This window comes from Mirounga leonina, unplaced genomic scaffold (genome assembly GCF_011800145.1).
Source record: "Mirounga leonina isolate KUSES-001 unplaced genomic scaffold, KU_Mleo_1.0 Mir_53, whole genome shotgun sequence".
Classification (NCBI taxonomy): Eukaryota; Metazoa; Chordata; class Mammalia; order Carnivora; family Phocidae; genus Mirounga; species Mirounga leonina.
In genome coordinates, this window is record NW_023270807.1 from 101,893,312 (window position 1) to 101,911,180 (window position 17,869).

A 17,869-nucleotide genomic window follows, 5' to 3' on the forward strand; every position below is an offset into this window, starting at 1 on the left:
CAACTATTAAAGGGGCTGCTGGCCCTAAGTCTCATCTTCCCCGTGTGAGTTCTGTAGAAGTAGAACAAGCTCTCACCCTGGCCTTCAAGGAGCCTGAAGTCTGGTTAGGAAGCCAGAGTAAACAGAGCAAAACAGAACAAGGGTGAATCCAATCAGGTTCTCAACTTGATGCAATCCATCCCCATTAGAGGAGACTGGAGAAGAGAGACAGCAGTGGATTCTGGAGTAGTCTAAGTAGACTTTTGGAAGAAACACAACCTCAGTTGCCCTGAAGGATGAAAAGAACATGAGCTCCAGATGGCGGATGAAACACATGTGTCTTATTTTCTCCTTCCTGAATCACTGCTACAACCACAGGAAATATTCTGTTTGCTTGTTTTTTGGTTCCCCCCCCCCCACCCATAAATCTATAAGGACAAAGAAACAGGAAAGAAGGCAATACCAACACGATTTTGAAAGCTGGAATTCAGAAGGATATGGAATAACTGACTTAAGAAATCTGAGAAAGCTGAATCCTATGCTCACAGGAGATCTGTATCACCAAACTTACAGCAACAGGAGTCTCTGGCTTTCTGGGTGAGTGGGATGGGACTCCAAATAAGGACAGTTGGTAAAAAGCGGCTTAAAGAGCAGTGAAATTTCCAGAGCCTCTTTACCACTCCATGTCACCCTTTTCCTTCTCTAGGAAAGATGGGGAGTTTATTTTCTAGAGAAGGTAAAACAGTCTCTGGACTGACGGGCACCAGAAATAGTTGCAGGTTTGAGTACTTGACTAGAAACAGGGGATATGTGACTGAATGCCCACAGAATGCTAAATGGGGAACCCCCACACCTTCTAAGGTATTGCAGCCTGACCTCTAGTCTCCAGACAGGAGAGGAGAGAAAATGTAGAAAGACCAATAGAAAAATCTAAAAACTGGACACAAGGATTCTCCAACAAATAGCCCACACAGCCCATCACTCAGTAAATCTCAAAATCATCAAGTCACATCCATACACAAAGTTCCCACTCAGCTGTTTAGTTCTCCGTCCTAAATGTGAACAGACAACAAAAGAATTTCCATAATCTCAGAAAAGCCACTAACACGAAAGATGGAGACTGAAACAAACAACTAAAAGCAGGCTGAAGAGAAACAGGCTATATGAGAAAAATAAAACTGGCCAAAAAATCATTAACACATCCAGAGAGATTAAAAAGAACAGAATACTACAAAAAAAGGATCATTCAGTGACCCAAAATGAGCTCAGGGAAAATGAAACACATGAGAGCAGAAATACAAAACTCAGTAGGAAAGTGGAGAGTTGAAATCAAGGAAGTCTTCCAAAAAATAAAGCAGACTGTCTCTTAATAAAAGAATTAGAAGACTGGACCAGAATATCCAACATCTGCCTAAAAAGAGTTCCAAAAAGAGAGAGAGATAAAATGGAGGAATGAAAAATTTTAAATCATTAGACAATTTTTCAAAATGGAAAGAGGAGAGCTGCCAAATCAAAAAAACAGCCTACTGAACTTCCAGCCCAGTGGATAAAACTGACCCTTCCCCAGGTGTGTCACTGTGAAATTTCAGACCACTGGGACATCTGTGGGAATTAGAATGATTTTAGATTCCTCAAGCCAACACCAGAAGCTAGAAAACAACGAAGTGCCTCAAAACTCTATAGAAAACTGATTTTCAGCCAAGAATTTTATAATGAGCCAAGTTATCAATAAAATGTGAACACAGTATAAGAACTTTTTCAGATGGGCAAAATATTAAAAAATATATCTAGCATGCATCCTTTCTTAGTAAGGATATGTACTAACAAAACAAGGAAGCAATATAATAAAGACAGACTTGAGACTCAGAAAAGAGAAGACCCAACAGAGAGAGATGTGATGAAAATTCTCAGAATAGTGGTAAAGGGAGATCCCTGGAAGTCAGCTGTGTACCAGGCTTGTGGGGGCAAGTCTGTTCTAGATCAGAATGACATGGCTCAAAAGATGAATATATTGAGAGGTATCATCCTCGTGCCTCCTGCTATTATTACCTTTTTAACCCAAGGAGGGTAAGGTTGGAATTAGCACTTTTTTTTTTTTTTTTTTTTTTGGTGCTTTCCATTTATACAAAGAAATAGTCTATTTTTATCTGGGGGATTCACTTTAGTGATACTGGTCAATAATTAGTAAAAATGTTACTTGTGATCATACACATCCTATATGTCACATTAGAAATTCAAGGCAAACCATCACTATAGCTGCTGAAATCTCTTTTGGAATCAGGTATGTTAAAAGCCAAAAATAAAAAAGTAAAAATAAAGAAAAATTCCTTTCAAGTAGAAGATACGACATAGAAGACAGCTTTTTAATTTGGGGGAAATGAGGGATTGGTTTTAAAAAGCAGATGAAATTTTGGTCAAGAAAAATAAACACATATAAGTTTGCAGATTATTTTAGGTGATCTCACAGATGGATGGATAGACAGATAGATCTAGATTTCTATCTAGAGAAATATTTCAGGGGATTTCTATCACAGGTGATTTTCTAGTCTACTCATAGAACCCTTAGAGGTCTACTAAAATTGGGTTAGGAAATCCTATTAAAACACATACTTTTCATAATTACTTAGCTTGGGCAACAGGAGATATTATGTGTAACATTCTTCTCATTTTTTCTTTCCTGTTTTCAGTGACATCACTTGAGTTAGAATTCTCATTCCTTCTCCTCAGTGCAGCTACGTGAAGCCTCCTACTTCCTGACCTGGCACGGTCATGTCCACTATCTGGAAAGAGGGCCTGGCACTGATACTCATTCTCACCTTCAAACCTCCCCAGTGACTCTGCACGGCCAGTGGTCTCCAAGGTGAGTGCAAGGACCCGAGTATATGAGATGATTTGTGAGGATGAAACACTACATCTTTCCTTTATGTTCAACCAAATTCTTCTGAATTTTCATTTGTGTATATGCTTTATAACACAGCGCGTGTTTATGATCCACATACTTGTGGTGTGTGCTTATTTTTAAACTAATGAGGTATGCCATCAATAAAGTTTAGAGACCACTGGTTTGTAAAATAAAGTCCAAATTTTTCTGACATTCAAAAGGGCCTACAAGTTGCCTCAAATGTACTCATCCAAACTTACTTCCCCTCCATTGTTTTCATTCATCATAAATTCAGCATTTAGCTGAATAAGGATAACCTGCTTTTCTAAGATATATCTGTAGATGTATTTCCTGTATTATCTAAGGATAACTTGCTTTTCTCTGGAAGTGCTCTGAACTGTCTGCCATTTATGCCTTTGTTCATGTCGTCCTCTTGACTTGGATATCTTTCTTCCCAGTCTCTGTGTGTCCAAACTTCTCAGTCCGGTTCCAATTTTCCTTTACAAAATTTCCCCGGATCCTACCTCTGCTGGAGGCAGTCGGCCCCTCTTCTGAACGTCCATAGTGCTTTATCTGTATTGCCCAGGACAGTCTGACTGTCCTATGTCACTGAGGCTCCTGTCTAACCTCAGTGTTAGGTGGCAAACTTCTTCAGGTCATCATCTGCCACTGACACCGTTACCTATCTCCTATTTCCTAGTTCCGTACAGTAAGAAGTGACAGATTCCATGTCACCTGGCCCATCACTCACACCTGGCACTTAAAGACAAAACGTATGACAAGCAAAAATGCTACATAGTAAGCCATTAATCTTCTGTAGAATATCTGAAATCTCCTACCAAATCAGATCTACTCTATGTATGCCTTTGCTCTTCTGGAAAAAGGTGGCCATAAATACCTCCATTTGCTCTGCCACAGGCTGTTCAAATGCATTTGCCAGCTTCTGCAGAATGATGTATTTGTTGTCAGCCAGTGACGTACACAGCACCCTCAGATCATTCTAAAGAGGAAAGCAATCGGATGACTTAATACATGTAACAGGGAATTCAAAATGGTTGTAAATATAACACACATTCTTAGAAATAATACATTGGTGTAGGAATTTAATGTCCAGAAGAAACAATACTGTCCTGGGGGAAGGAGAAAGGAAGTGGTGACAATTTAAGTGTTAAAATTGACTTTTGAAGAATTTGTTACACAAAGCATTTCCAACACAAGACAAATGGTTACGAAGCATACAAATAAAAAGCAAATACTAGTCACCCTAATCTTCTGGATATATTTGAAATACATGTGCACATTTAAACACTGCAGTGGAAATATTACACTAATGACTTCTAATTAGTGAAACAACCTATAGCTGCTACCCTTATTTGGGGAAAAATATGATTCTTTTATTTTATTTCAAGTTATTTTATATTTTTTACTTTACAGATAAGTCCAAACTTTATTTAAAACTACATCTTAAATTTAATGAAAAAATGTGATTCTTAAGAAGAATATAATTCCTTTTTTCCTCTCTCCCCTCATTCCCTCTCTCTCACACTTCTTTTTGTCCTATTTTCAGAGAATTTGCCCAAGCTTATAAAAAGCCACGCAGAAGTGTAGAAAATAAATTTTATCCATGATGATGAAAGACATATGAAGAGACAACACAAAAAGACCTTAGCAAAACCTTTGTTCAGAAGGATTACTCACTTAAAAGTCCAAATATATTTATATTAAGTTATATTCATCCAAAAAGAAGTCAACTATCAGAATTTTGGTCCTCAGTTCTACAGGAAATAATTAACTGGAGCAAAATTTGAATGATATAATTCTAGTTTTTCCTTCTAAAATGTCAGCAAACATATGATGGGCTGGTTGTTCAGCAGAGGCTGAAGTTTGACTCATCACATCCTCTTTGTTAGGGGCTGATGATATATATACAAGGACACTTCTTCAAGATGCAAAAATCTGTCTACAAGGAGAAGAATAATCACACCAAGGAATAAAAAAACATCTTCAGGATGTGTGCCAGCCTTATAACACAAAATGCAAGGCTAGAAAACAAAACAGTGAGTAGATTATGCCGTAAAATAAAAAAAAGGAAAAAGAAAAAAAAATTGCACATGAACATTAGAGAAAAGCATACGATCCAAAGAGGCAATAACTGTCACTAACCAAAATCCAAACCAGTCTGCAAGCCTCGTTGTGGATTCACTAGGAAATTGTTCTAACAGTCTTGGAAAAACGATGCCAGAAGCAAGGTTTTTGCTTATGAATTATAGCAATGTTTGTATTATTCAACTGTGCTCAGAGTGAGGCCACGTGGGCCATTAGAACGATGACATATTTATCTGTTTGAATGCCTAGAAAAAGATGTTTCCCATTCATTTGAACAGATTCAAAAGAAAAAGTCTCTATTAGAGACATATATTTAGAACAACATTAATTCAGTTATTCTAAATGAGTAGATAAGTCTAAATAATACATCATGGGTTAGAAATGAAGATTATGGGGACGCCTGGCTGGCTCAGTTGGAAAAGCATGTGACTCCTGATCTCAGGGTCATGAGTTTGAGCCCCACGTTGGGTATAGAGATTACTTAAATAAACTAAAAAAAGAAAGAAAGAAAAAAGAAATGAAGATTACAGATATATTTCCTGTTCATCATCTTTATATTTTTAACAACATTTTCTTTCTTAATTATCTTCTACTCAAGGTAATAGAAAATAGAGTTCACATTTCTGGAGGCCTCACTAATTATTGGAAGGATCCAGCCAAGAAGACACTAAAGCCAAGAATATGATTGATTTAAAAATTAGTAAGAGACCTTAAGAGGTGTTATTAACCATATGGGAGTTGGTACTTTTTTAAAACTTTTTAAAAAAGATTTTATATATTTATTTGAGAGACAGAATAAGAGAGAGGACACTCATGTGCGCAAGCACGAATGGGGGAGGGGCAGAGGGAGAGGGACAAGCAGATTCCCCACTGAGCAGGGAGCCTGAAGTGGGTCTTGATTCCAGGATCCTGAGATAATGACCTGAGCTGAAGTCAGACACTTAATGGACTGAGCCACCCAGACACCCCATGAATATTGGTATTTTCTTAAAAACAAAAATCCAAAGGCTATAACTGTTTTTTGTTACTACACATGTGACACAGCAGGATAATTAAGGCGTCTCTATATTACACACATATCAGAAATTGCAAGTTTTATCGTAGGGTCACTGGCATTGCTTATAGGACATAACAAGGCAGGATTCTTGCTTTCTGAGAAACAGGTACATAAAAGGTTTCAAGTTTTCAAATCATCTGTGCTGGCTCACTCATTTAATAAAGAATTCTTTCATTTTTTTCAGTTTTTAAAGAACTTAAAATACTCAATTATAAAAATGTCCAGTAAATGTATTTGGGGTTAAGTCTATAGGTAAAAGCCTTTTTAATAGAATAATCAATGATTAACTTGTTGTGATTCCATGGAGATAATATACACTTACATAACATCAACACGTTCTTCCACATTGTCCATTGGGTATAGGGTAATGTTAACAGTCTGGCAAAAGCTAATACTCAAAAGTTAAATGGAAAACAAAGGCATGCCATCCCATTAACTACTGAGCACTGAGAGCATACCAGGTGCTTGGTGCAAAGTAAAATAAAATGGTTTGTGACTTGACCTTCAATTATATGAACACTGGAACTATTTCTTTCAATTAAATTGGAACACAAACATTTTGAAATGTCAGTTGTTGTTCGTGAGCTGGCCAACAAGTAGAAACTTGTTGGCAGAAGAAAAATAGAGAAGATGATTTAAAGAGAATTTCATGATTGTGTGTTCTTCTCTTGGCCTCTACAGAAAATCAGTTCCAGAGTCTTCATGCTTAGTTCATATTTTACTCTGACTGGCTATAATTACTAATAAAAATTTTGAAGTACCAAGACACTAGCATGGTAAATGCAACGTGTAAAGGGGAACGGGCTTGCAAGTGATACACACATTTGTACTTTTAACCCCCCTCATTCATGGCTGATAGACCGACCAGAATGCTGTTAAAACTCAGTGCATTATTTTATGCAGGGTGCATTTTAGAGTAATGAAAGAAGTTTCCATAAATTGCACAACAGTTTTGCTGATTTTAGACAGATACTGTATCTATGGACATGCAATCAGATCTTGCATCCGAAACAGTATACCCAAATAAGCAGCCCCAGTTTTTCTGATTCCAAGTGAAATGTGCTTTCCCCTCTATGAACTATACAACATAACCACACAAATGCAAATATCTGGTCCAGATCATTCCTTGAAGCCAGAGTCTTGCATACCCAAGTGTCTACTGTGACTATTCACCTGAGTACCTTAATTCTACAGCATATCTTTGTCCAGCCAGTGACTCAGCCATGCCCATCGGTCAATGGCACCGCTCTGCACCAGTCCTGTCAGCCTGAGTCCCTGGACTTCCTCAGCAGTGCCCTTTTCTCTCATTCCCCATATCTAAACCACACCCAAATGTGCTCCTGTTGATTCTGCTTTCAAAATACATCTTGAAGAGGTCTACTATTCTCCATCTCCCCTGTTAGCACCCTAATGGTATAAAATATAAAAATATTCTTTGAGTCAAATCCTGGGTCTGGTTCTTGATGGTTGAATAATCTTAGAGGAGTAATTTAACCTTTATATTGGTTTCCGATTCTATATGTGTTATAATGAATACTGCTATTAATAGTAACAACAGTAACAAAACTTACTGAGCACTTACTATGTTTCAGACACTGTTCAAACTGTTTTACACATTTTAACTAATTTTATCCTCACAAAACCCCAGGAGACCATAGGATGGGTGTTACTTAATGGTTGAGGACACTGAGCCTTAGAGAAGCAGCTAAGAGTATATAGCAGTAGGGGACAAAGCCAGAATTTGAACCCAGGAGGGTTGGTTTTAGAGACTGCTCTTAATTTTTGCTCTTCCGACTTTGCAAAATGAGTATCAGAGGTATGTCGTGAAGATTAAAGACAATAATATAGGTGAAAATCCTTTGTGAATAAAAAAATGATACACAAATTGTTCTCATAATTTTACTTTGTAGTTTTAAGAGTACAAATTACTGAAAGGCAATGATGATTTCTCCCTCTAGATGAATACCTAGAAAATTCCATGTTTCTTGGCTGATGCTACATTTGACATTTTAACAGTATTTTTTACAAATCAAAATTTTATATCAAACTCTTGGCCCTAATTACATCTATTTTATAAATCTTATACGCTTGTTAAAAATAAAACTCAATTAGGAGTTCCTGGATGGCTCAGTTGGTTAAGTGTCTGACTCTTGATTTCAGCTCAGGTCATGATCTCAGGTCATGAGATTGAGACCCCCATCAGGCTCTGTGCTGGGCATGGAGCCTGCTTAAGATTCTCTCTCTCCGTCCTCCTCTGCCCCTCCCCCCATCTCTCTCTCTCTCTCCTCTCTCTAAATCAAATAAATAAATAAATAAATAAATAAATAAATAAATAAATCTCAATTAAACCTGAAGTATTCCCAAAAGATGCTTTTTACTAGGAATGGAAATCAACTCAAAGTTTATCAGTGGCTTTTGCATTTGATGAAGTTTATAGTCAAAGGAAAAGTTTCATAAGCAGACAATTATTCAGCTGGCAACAGAACTCTAGTCTAGGGCTTAAACACAATAAATCCGAGGAGTTAAGATTGAGAAGTAATGCCGTAAATTTTTTTTAAAGATTTTATTTATTTATTTTATTTTTTTATTTATTTATAGAGAGAGAGTGAATGGGGGGGGGGGGGCAGGGGGAGAGAGAGAATCCCAAGCAGACTCTGTGCTGAGTATGGAGCCTGAAGTGGGGCTCGATCTCATGACCCTGAGATCATGACCTGAGCCGAAATCAAGAGCCAGACGCTTAACCAATTGAGCCACCCAGGCACCCCAATCATGTACATTTTTAATGCAGGCAGAAGTAGGCCATAGTTACTTTCAGTGGCCCCTGGGCATTGGAGTCTAGGGTTCTGTACTGTGGCACTTCCTGCATATTTCTTTGGTCATATGTTTTAAATTCCATTTGTCAATTGAAAATTATAATTATAGCATATGATTTATTGGTTGAATTTAAAGTTCTATTCAGCCCTTTGTTTGCTTGGTTGGTTTTCTCAACCCTCCATTTCTAGACCATAAACCTCTTAGTTTCCTCATCCTAGGGTTCTATTCCCTTCTTTTTCTGTAATGTTCTTGCTCTTCATTGTACATTTGAAAAAAAAAATAGGTCTATGTCATACCTCAATCAGACATCCTGCTTATTACTGAATATAGCTAGAGAATGGTCAACCATCTCTTGATGATGTCTTACCTGGAAATTTAGTATTTGCTGAAGTCTTTCCTTCATCTGATGACAGCGTTGATTTACTACTGAGTCTAGCAAGGACAACCTGCCCAAAAGACAACCCAAAGTGTCTTCAATGACATCTCGGTTATCACCATTCTCTGGAAATGCTTGGGAAAATAAGTTCCTGTTCTTATCCATTTCTTCAGACATTTCCTTAATATCTTTGGCAAGAGTCTAGGGTTCATAAAAGGGAAAGCACATTTCAATGCTTAGATCTTTGAATCTATATACACATCAAGTCATTTCCTCAGAGAAAGTCCACCATATCTCTCTTCATATTCAGTGTTAACTATATCTAAGGCAAGTTGACCCACTTCCACTTCTATAAATATTAGGCAAGTTGCTGCTGGAGAGATTTTTCTCAGACATTTTACATCATTAGCTAATTATAATATGTATCTGGTGAAAGGTAAGATTTGTAAAGGGCTATCTAGAAACTCATACACTAATTTTTAGCCTGTGTTTCATAGGTAGAAAATCTGCAACACACAAGCTTCTACAAAGATTCCTCCATTTTTTTCTTCCTCCTACATACACAAGATAGAGAATAAAAATGCAAAGCATGAGTATCTCTGGGAGCTTTTTATTTTAGACAGCTCTCTTTTGTATTATGCAGCTTAGAAATATACCTAATTTGTTCTTTATCAGAACTGTTTTATATTTGACCTTCCTTATATATTAATTATCCAACACCAAAATTTCAAGTGCTTTGTAATATCACATACTCAACAGCCACCATCTGCCAAACTTACCTCCTGGTTGAAGAGGCAAGCTTCTGTTTCTTCTGGTAAAAGTGCTGTGGCAACAAATAAACGTTCTTCAACATCATCCAACCATGTAGAGGTAGCTGAGACCCCATCATATAACTTCTGTTCCAAGTGAATGTTCTGCCTCTTTGTACCCCCACCCTAAGAAAAAAGGGGGGGACATAGAATTAATTATAGCACTTTGAGGAATCAAAGAAAAATACCAGGATGAGATGTCAGGGTCCAGTGGCTCTGCCTTTCAGGACTAATCACTAGTGTTGGGTCTCGACCCTTCATGCCCAGAGGTAGAACAACTGCATGGAGACCAAGATCCATGAGCAAGCCAAAAGTGCAGCCCTACCTGGGATGAAACCTCCTCAAAGGCCTGGTTCAATCCGTCTAGCAAAGATGTCACTGTAGATTTGTCTTGGGTCTGCCCATCCCCTTTGTATAGTGGTACACCAGACAGGAGACGATTCGGCCTGCTGTAGAGCTGTAGGCAAACAGGGGCACTTATTTAAGAGCATATGTACTATGTTCAGGTTTCATCATTTAGAATTACACCCTGAAGCAGATGCTGGAAAAACTATCCTTATAAAACCTCTTTTGGAGAAATATGACCTCTTTGACATACCATATCTGCTAAACATAATGACCAAATTCAGTAATGGTAATGTTTTCACTGATGGACTTAAAAAAAAAATGGTGGGAAAAATGCCTGAAATCTATCACAGCCTTCCTCTCAACTTGTCTTCTTGGTTTTAGGCTACCCATGATGAAATCATCCATCTTAGATACCGGATCTAGACTGATCCCTATGCTTTCTTCATTTACTCAACCTCCCCTACACTCTTGTAGGCACATACAGTGCCTGATAAGGCCCATGATATTGCTTAGCCCTTAAACTTTTGAATGATGTTTCCAATCAAACTCAGTTCCTATAATTTATAGAATGTCTCATTCTCACCTTGTCTTTCAGGCTGATTATTTATTATCCTCTAAACATGCCTGACTCATTTCCCACCATAGCTAGAACACCCACCACACAGCACCTCTTTAAAATCCACTTCCTTAAATTCCACGCCTACTACAATGGCTTTCTACTTTTTTTAATTTCTGCTGCTTTTTAAATTCCTGCTTATAGAGCCTAACATGGTTGCCTAATTTCTTAGTAATGTATAAAATATTTCCTTGGTTGGGTTACAGGTTCCCAGGAGTAGGAGCCATTCACATGTCTCCTCATCCTCAGGCTAGGTGACCAGTGAACTTTAGGCCAAAAAAAGTGCCTGTTTTTATACTTGAGATAGTTAATGGATCCAGTATATAAAACTGTCAGTAAGGTAGTATGAAAAAGGAGGGACTCTGGAGTTGGACAGACCTGCGTCCAAATCCCAGCTCTGCCTCTTCTTAGTCACAAGACCCTGAGAAATCATCTGATCTCTCCAAGCCTTAGTTTATAGATCTACAAAGTAGAGAAATGTCACTCTCACCACAGTGTTGTTAGAAATAACACCTAGAACACAAAATATGTTCACTAAATGATCATCCCCTTTCTTCTTGGAAGCTCTCATGGCCAAATTGCTTCTTCCTCACCTTTTCTCTCACCTCTTCACACCAAAGAGAAGAAAACCACCTTGGAGGCACTTTGTACAGATGACCAGTGATTATGGAAAGAAAGCACTCAAATGCAAAAAAAGGCCATGAAATAAAGAACATTCAATGCTTTCCATTTCCAGTTCCAAAGGGCAATGAGATATGGACCTGAACCTAAACTTTAACAACAGTCCAGGGGTCATGGGGGAACGTCAGTGGCAGCAGGCAGGGCTCTTGTGGTAGGCTCACATAGAGGATGTCAGGGTGATAGCACAGCGCTGACAGAAAACATAGCTCTCTGAGACAAGAGTGGGTCATGGATGAGACAGCCAGGAAGTCTCAATGCTGGATGAACCATGCAGATGCTTTAGGCTGGATGGACAACAGGTAGAATCCAGGGATGGGCATTTAATGAATAAAGAATAGTAAGTAAACATGAATATTACTAGAAATGCTTTGGATTATCTGACTTAGGATAGTCAGAGAAGACTGCAGTCCCTTTTTTAGGACTGTAAATATCCCTTATAGTCAAAGGAATGGGGAATACTAGAACATGAAGGTAAGCTAGTGGTCAAGTCCAGGAGATCTGCATCAGAAATCAAGCATTCAGGCTAGGAGTCTGAGAAATGTTTGATCAGGGATGTGAAGAAGGATTAATTCAAACAGACAGAAGGTCCATGAGAAAGCTTTAAGGCACCACTTGCCAGGGTGGAAGAGGATTCTGGGATAATGACCTCCAAGAATGGAGTGCTCTATGCTGCCCAGGGCCACTGCTGGTGACTATTCATGTGGACAGTGACAAAGAAGGCTCTGGTCAGAGCAGGAGAGGGGTGAGATAGGGTGGCGTGACACAAGAGTCTGTAAAAAGAGACAGACAGGCATGACTCCGGAGCACTGATGCGTGGTTCCCCCACAGATAAGGGAACACATTGTGACCTTCAGATTGTCTCCTTTTCAGGTAGTCCTGGCAAGCTGTATCTGCTTATAGTGCCTGCTTTGTCAGTTCCTACCTTTCCCTCCTCATATACACTCCAGTTACTGATAGTCTTTCACTTCTGGGTTCAGCCTCTCCCAGCCCTGAAACTAGTCCTAGTCAGATCAGTGAGAACAGCAGCTTCCTCAGATCCACAGTAAAGGACCTAGACTTTAATCTGATAATATGACTGTCACAGAATGGCCCAGATGAGCACTGTGGGCCCAGGTCCCAGGACTAGGCTTCTATCTTCAAAATCCAGCTGGGCCACAGGTGTGGTAAATATCGCAGGCCTGCTTGGGCTCCCACCTCATGCACTAGCACTCTACGGGGTTGATTCCTCTGACTCGCTAATGTTCTCTGGCTTCTGCTTACAGTGAACTCATAGTTATCTACCTGGAACCTTCTGTTGCTATATTCAATTCCACTGGATTTGGCTTGCTTTGTGGAAACAGGTCCATTCTCACACAGTACTTGCCCATCTAGGGAACAAGCCTATAGATGGGCCAGTAACCATTCTAGCTGACCATTGGCTTCTCCTTCCTTTTAGATCCACTGAGGTCCCAACATGTTTCTCATTAAGATCTTCTGAAACTATTAAATACTGGAAATAGCAATGGAAAGTAAGATAACTTGACAATTTACTTCCAGAAAGTAACCAAATCTGTTGCGTTTCTCTTGTCCTAGATGTGTATATTCTTTACTTGTAACCTTAATTTTCGAGGTTGTGAAAAAAAAGGGGGCCGCTAATTTAATGGTTTATGCTAATGAGTCATCAGTTATTAATCATCTCTGAGGAAAAGAGTATCTAGAAATCAAATAAATTTGCACATATAAATATATAAATATTAAAGGAAACATGAAATGTGCTTGTTAAGAAACATGTAAGACGAATAACTTCTTTCATGTCTTATTTTAGAATTGATAATGAAATTATAGATTACTGCACAGTTATACTCCATTAGCATAAATTATACATCTTTTATATTAGTTAATATATAAAATCAAAATGTTTGGATACCACTTGCTCTTGTTCCTGTTCCAGAACATTCTGTAGTAGCTTCTGCTTGGTACTAAATTCTTGATGTAGGCTTTCCCATTTCATTCTCATCTGGTCTTCAGCAGCTGATTTCTCCCCTTCCATCCCCAACTCCTGGGATAACACATCAGGTTTTTCGCTATTAGAAGAATAAATAATCTAAGTTTACAATGTGTGCAAAAAGGTGTTAAGTTCTAGATAACTTATTGTATGTACTAGATCTGGCCTCTAAAATTGGAACTGGATTATTTTAGTCATTAGCTGACACTTTAGAACTATCAATTGAAATAGAAAATTTGAGACTAACCATAAACAAATATATTCTTAACATTCTATAACTGAACTATGAGCACAATAATAATTTAACAATTTGTTGAAGATATCTCAGTATTAAAGATACAAAATAATTGTTACATTTAGAATCAGAAAGTGTACAATTAGACTAGTGTCCTTAGACAAACAGCCCACAGAGTAATTAAAAAACCCTAAAAATGCCACTTAGTCTATTGAGAGCTTTTATCCTGAGTCCAAAGAAAACGCTACAGACAAGGTTTCAGGACATGGGACAGAAGTACAGAGGGTGGAAGGCACGGAGTATCATCCTTGTTAATGCAGCAGGTGGCATCAAAGACCATGGCTTCACAGGTGAGACAGATCTGGGTTGGCATCTCCTCTCCAGCATATTAGATTTGTGACTTGGGGTACTTTGCTTCAATTCTCTGATCCTCAATTATCTCATCTTCACGATGAAGATAGTATCTATCTTACAGAAGTGCAAGAATTTAGAGAAGATAGCCACAATGCCTAGAACCCTACCAGGAACATAATAGCCACTTGATAAATGGGGCTAACGATAAGAGTCTGGGGGACCCAAGTTCTAATAGATCCTAGTTTGTCGGGAGTTTTAAAGACCTAACTAGAGGGGCGCCTGAGTGGTTCAGTCGGTTAAGAGTCTGCCTTCAGCTCAGGTCATGATCTCATGGGTCCTGGGGTGGAGCCCTGGCACGTAGGGCTCCCTATTCAGTGGGGAGTCTGCCTCTCCCTCTCCCTCTGCCACCCCCTCCCGCCACTGCCCTGTTTGTGCTTTCTCAAATAAATAAAATCTTAAAAAAAAAAAAAGACCTAACTAGAACTATGTCATCTGAAAGACATACTATATTGTAATAATATTTCAACAGAACTTTTGCTTAAGTGAAAAAAAAAATAACAAGTTCATTGGCAGGATAATACTATACACTACCCTGAAGTCTATTCTTCTCAGAAGTATTGAATACAATAGTTTCTTTAGGTACGTCTGTTGAAGTAAGCTGTTAAAAATGATCTATAAGGCTATAATGCAGGATATTCTACTTCTAGGATACAACTTAGAGAATCTCCCCAACCTGCACACTTAGAGACACATAAGAAGAATGTCAACAATGCTAGTAATAGCAAAAAAAAGAAGTGGGAGCAAGGTAAATGCCCATCGATAAAAAAATGGGTGAACAAGTTACTGTCACAAGATAAAATACAATTAGGCAGTTAAAATGAAAGAACTAGATCTATATGTATCAACATGGATTGGTTTTAAAAAGTAATATTGAGTGAAAAAGTGCTAAAATCATGTTGGGATCTCTAATTTTGTTTGTCAAGTCTCTGGAGTTCTCTGTGTGTTTTTAAAAAGATCTTTTTAAGTAAAAAAAGTTTTAAAGTTCTTATGAAATTAAATTTATTGTGATGTCCTTTGTAATGGTGGACTGTAGTACATCATTTTTAATTCATTTATGTTTGCATAACAATTTAGTATAAAACTAGGTGATAAACTTAATCACTGACACATATGAAACGTCAGCAGCAAATTAGTCTTAAATGAGAACAAAACCTTTTGTTTCCCATGAAAAATATTCTTTCCCTTTAATGCTTATATCAGTTAATGTCCAACTGAGTTTCTTTATCTATCCTTCAACCCTTCTATACATCACATGGTACTTATTCTTTATATATTAAGTTTGTACCCTTGAAGCAAATCAGGCCCCTCCCGCGGGGGTTTTCTTACACAAACTACTTCATATTTGATGGTCCTGGAAATCAGCTAACAAGTTAAAATCTGAATACGAGGTTTTTTTCCCCTAACAATGTTACTCTGTTCTTTTAAAAATATATATATATTCTTTTGGCTTCTAGATATTGCTTATTTTATGCTCTTTGTTTGGCTTATTTATGCAGATGCTGGAAAGGCATGGCTGAACTGTAATCAAACAGACTTACAGGTGGCTTTTCTAAAGTTTTTGTATAAAAATTTTAAAATTTGTGAAATGTAAAGCATTCTTTAAAGTGACTCGTGTGTAGAAAGGCAGTATTGCACTGAGAATTTCTCTTTAAAATATTTTTTGTATTTGGGCGCCTGGGTGGCTCAGTCGGTTAAGCGTCTGCCTTCAGCTCAGGTCATGATCCCAGGGTCCTGGGATCGAGTCCCGCATCAGGCTCCCTGCTCGGCGGGGAGCCTGCTTCTCCCTCTGCCTGCCGCTCCCCCTGCTTATGCGCTCTCTGTGTCAAATAAATAAATATTTAAAAAAAATATTTTTTGTATTTGAAACACCAAATGGGTTTGTCTTTCATCTGGGTCCTTTCCAAAGCTAAAGGCCAAGGAAAGAAAAATATCATGGCAAGAAAGTTGCAGAAGATTCCTACTGCCGCTTTTTGTGACTACTCATATGATGCGGAGGCAATGTGTGAATGGGTTCTTTGTAAAAATAGAGTTTGGCAAAAATATTCAGAAAATTGTGAAGGATGAATAAATATTTTAGAAGAACTGGAGGCAGAAAATGAAAAGCGAAGGCAGGTCTTGACTCAGAGTCGGCGTGGAAGGAACAGCGTTTCTCATGTTGCATTTTTTATACTGGCAGGCATTTACACCTTTTCTATTATTTGGTATTATAAATAATATTTCAAAAGTCATCTCCACAGCATGTATTTCCTCCTTTGGTTATTTCCTCCAATAAATGTTCAGAATTGACAACGCTCAGTGGAGTTGAAGCTATTTGCCATATCATGGTTGCTGAAGGATACTACTAAATCAAATCTTTACAATGCATGAGCACATAGGTTTCACTGAAACTCTTTTTTTTTTTTTTTAATGTTTTGGATTTTAAAGTTTTCCTACATATCCTCTCGGTTGCATCCACTGCTTTCATAATCGTTCTGAGATGGAGGTGGTCGATTATCGCTGTAATCCTAGAGATGAGCAAACTGAGGCTCAGGGCTGAGTTCCTTTTCCATGGTGACTGGTGTAGGAATGGAGTAAAACCCAGACCTGACTCAAAATACAGGGATACTTCAACCCTGATATGGTTCCTTTTCTGTCCTGCCTTTTAAGTCAGAATCTCCAACTTGAAAATTCTCTAACTTCTTTCACTTTTATTTTAACACTACTCCGCTGTGTACAAGGCTTTCAGTCTCCATTCCAAACCAGTTCTTGAAACTCAATGACTTTACATGTAGAAATTATAGACAGACATCATCAAGAAAAATTAAGACATTTAGTGGGCACATGCATTTATTTTTCCGAGTGATGTTAGGGGTAGATGAGCTCATTTTGCAGGGAAAATGCTTTGCAGTTAGATATAATCACAGAAACACAGAGGAATGTGTTTAGAATGCATTTCTTATTTGATTCTAAAAAATTAACTAACAAGCATTTCTTTGGACGGATATGCTCAGCATACCGGAAAAAGGGCAAACAAGTCAGCCATCAGCCATCATAATTACTAGCTATATTTGTGCTGCACAACAAATGTTCAAAATGCAAGTAAATTTAATATCATAAAGTGAAAACAAAATGATTAAGTTCTTGCAGATGTTTAAAATAAAATTTTGAGTGAGATGTTTGTATTTCTTCAAATCTGGGCAAGTTGGGAGAAAGTGTTTTGAAACGTACCCAGCACCACCAGAGGTCTCTGCAGCTGAGTGCTGGGTGAGAATTTCCTCTCCACGACTGGCTACTGACCGCAGGAGGCTCTTCTGCTCGGCTAATTCCTGTTCCAACTCCTGCTCACGGAAAAGCAGAAATGAAAACATGTGTTACTTTGTGATGATTGTGTACAATCATGGTTTTATGTTTAGAAAATTCTCAGAGAACTCCTGTAGTAAGTTTCTAAGTTCGGATGTTGCATAAAAGGTGTGGTTTAGGTAAATGCACAATCATGTCTCCACAGTACTCTATACCTTTCTTTGGCTTTTATAAAAGATATCTCTGAAAAATCTTGGGAAAAAAATTAATGGAAAAAAAAATTCTGCTGG

General features: G+C 38.1%; 1 protein-coding gene across 1 annotated transcript in view; it reads right to left on the bottom strand.

Annotated features, from left to right (window-relative positions):
- Positions 1 to 17,869, bottom strand: part of SYNE1 (spectrin repeat containing nuclear envelope protein 1) — a 428,272-nt gene that overhangs the window by 107,200 nt on the left and 303,203 nt on the right. Inside the window, exons 99-104 of the mRNA XM_034991032.1 lie at positions 17,508 to 17,617; positions 13,574 to 13,730; positions 10,348 to 10,479; positions 9,993 to 10,148; positions 9,205 to 9,414; positions 3,759 to 3,860 (exon numbers count right to left, since the gene is read on the bottom strand). Coding sequence (XP_034846923.1) covers positions 3,759 to 3,860; positions 9,205 to 9,414; positions 9,993 to 10,148; positions 10,348 to 10,479; positions 13,574 to 13,730; positions 17,508 to 17,617 — 867 coding nt within the window. The remainder of the gene's footprint in view (positions 1 to 3,758; positions 3,861 to 9,204; positions 9,415 to 9,992; positions 10,149 to 10,347; positions 10,480 to 13,573; positions 13,731 to 17,507; positions 17,618 to 17,869) is intronic.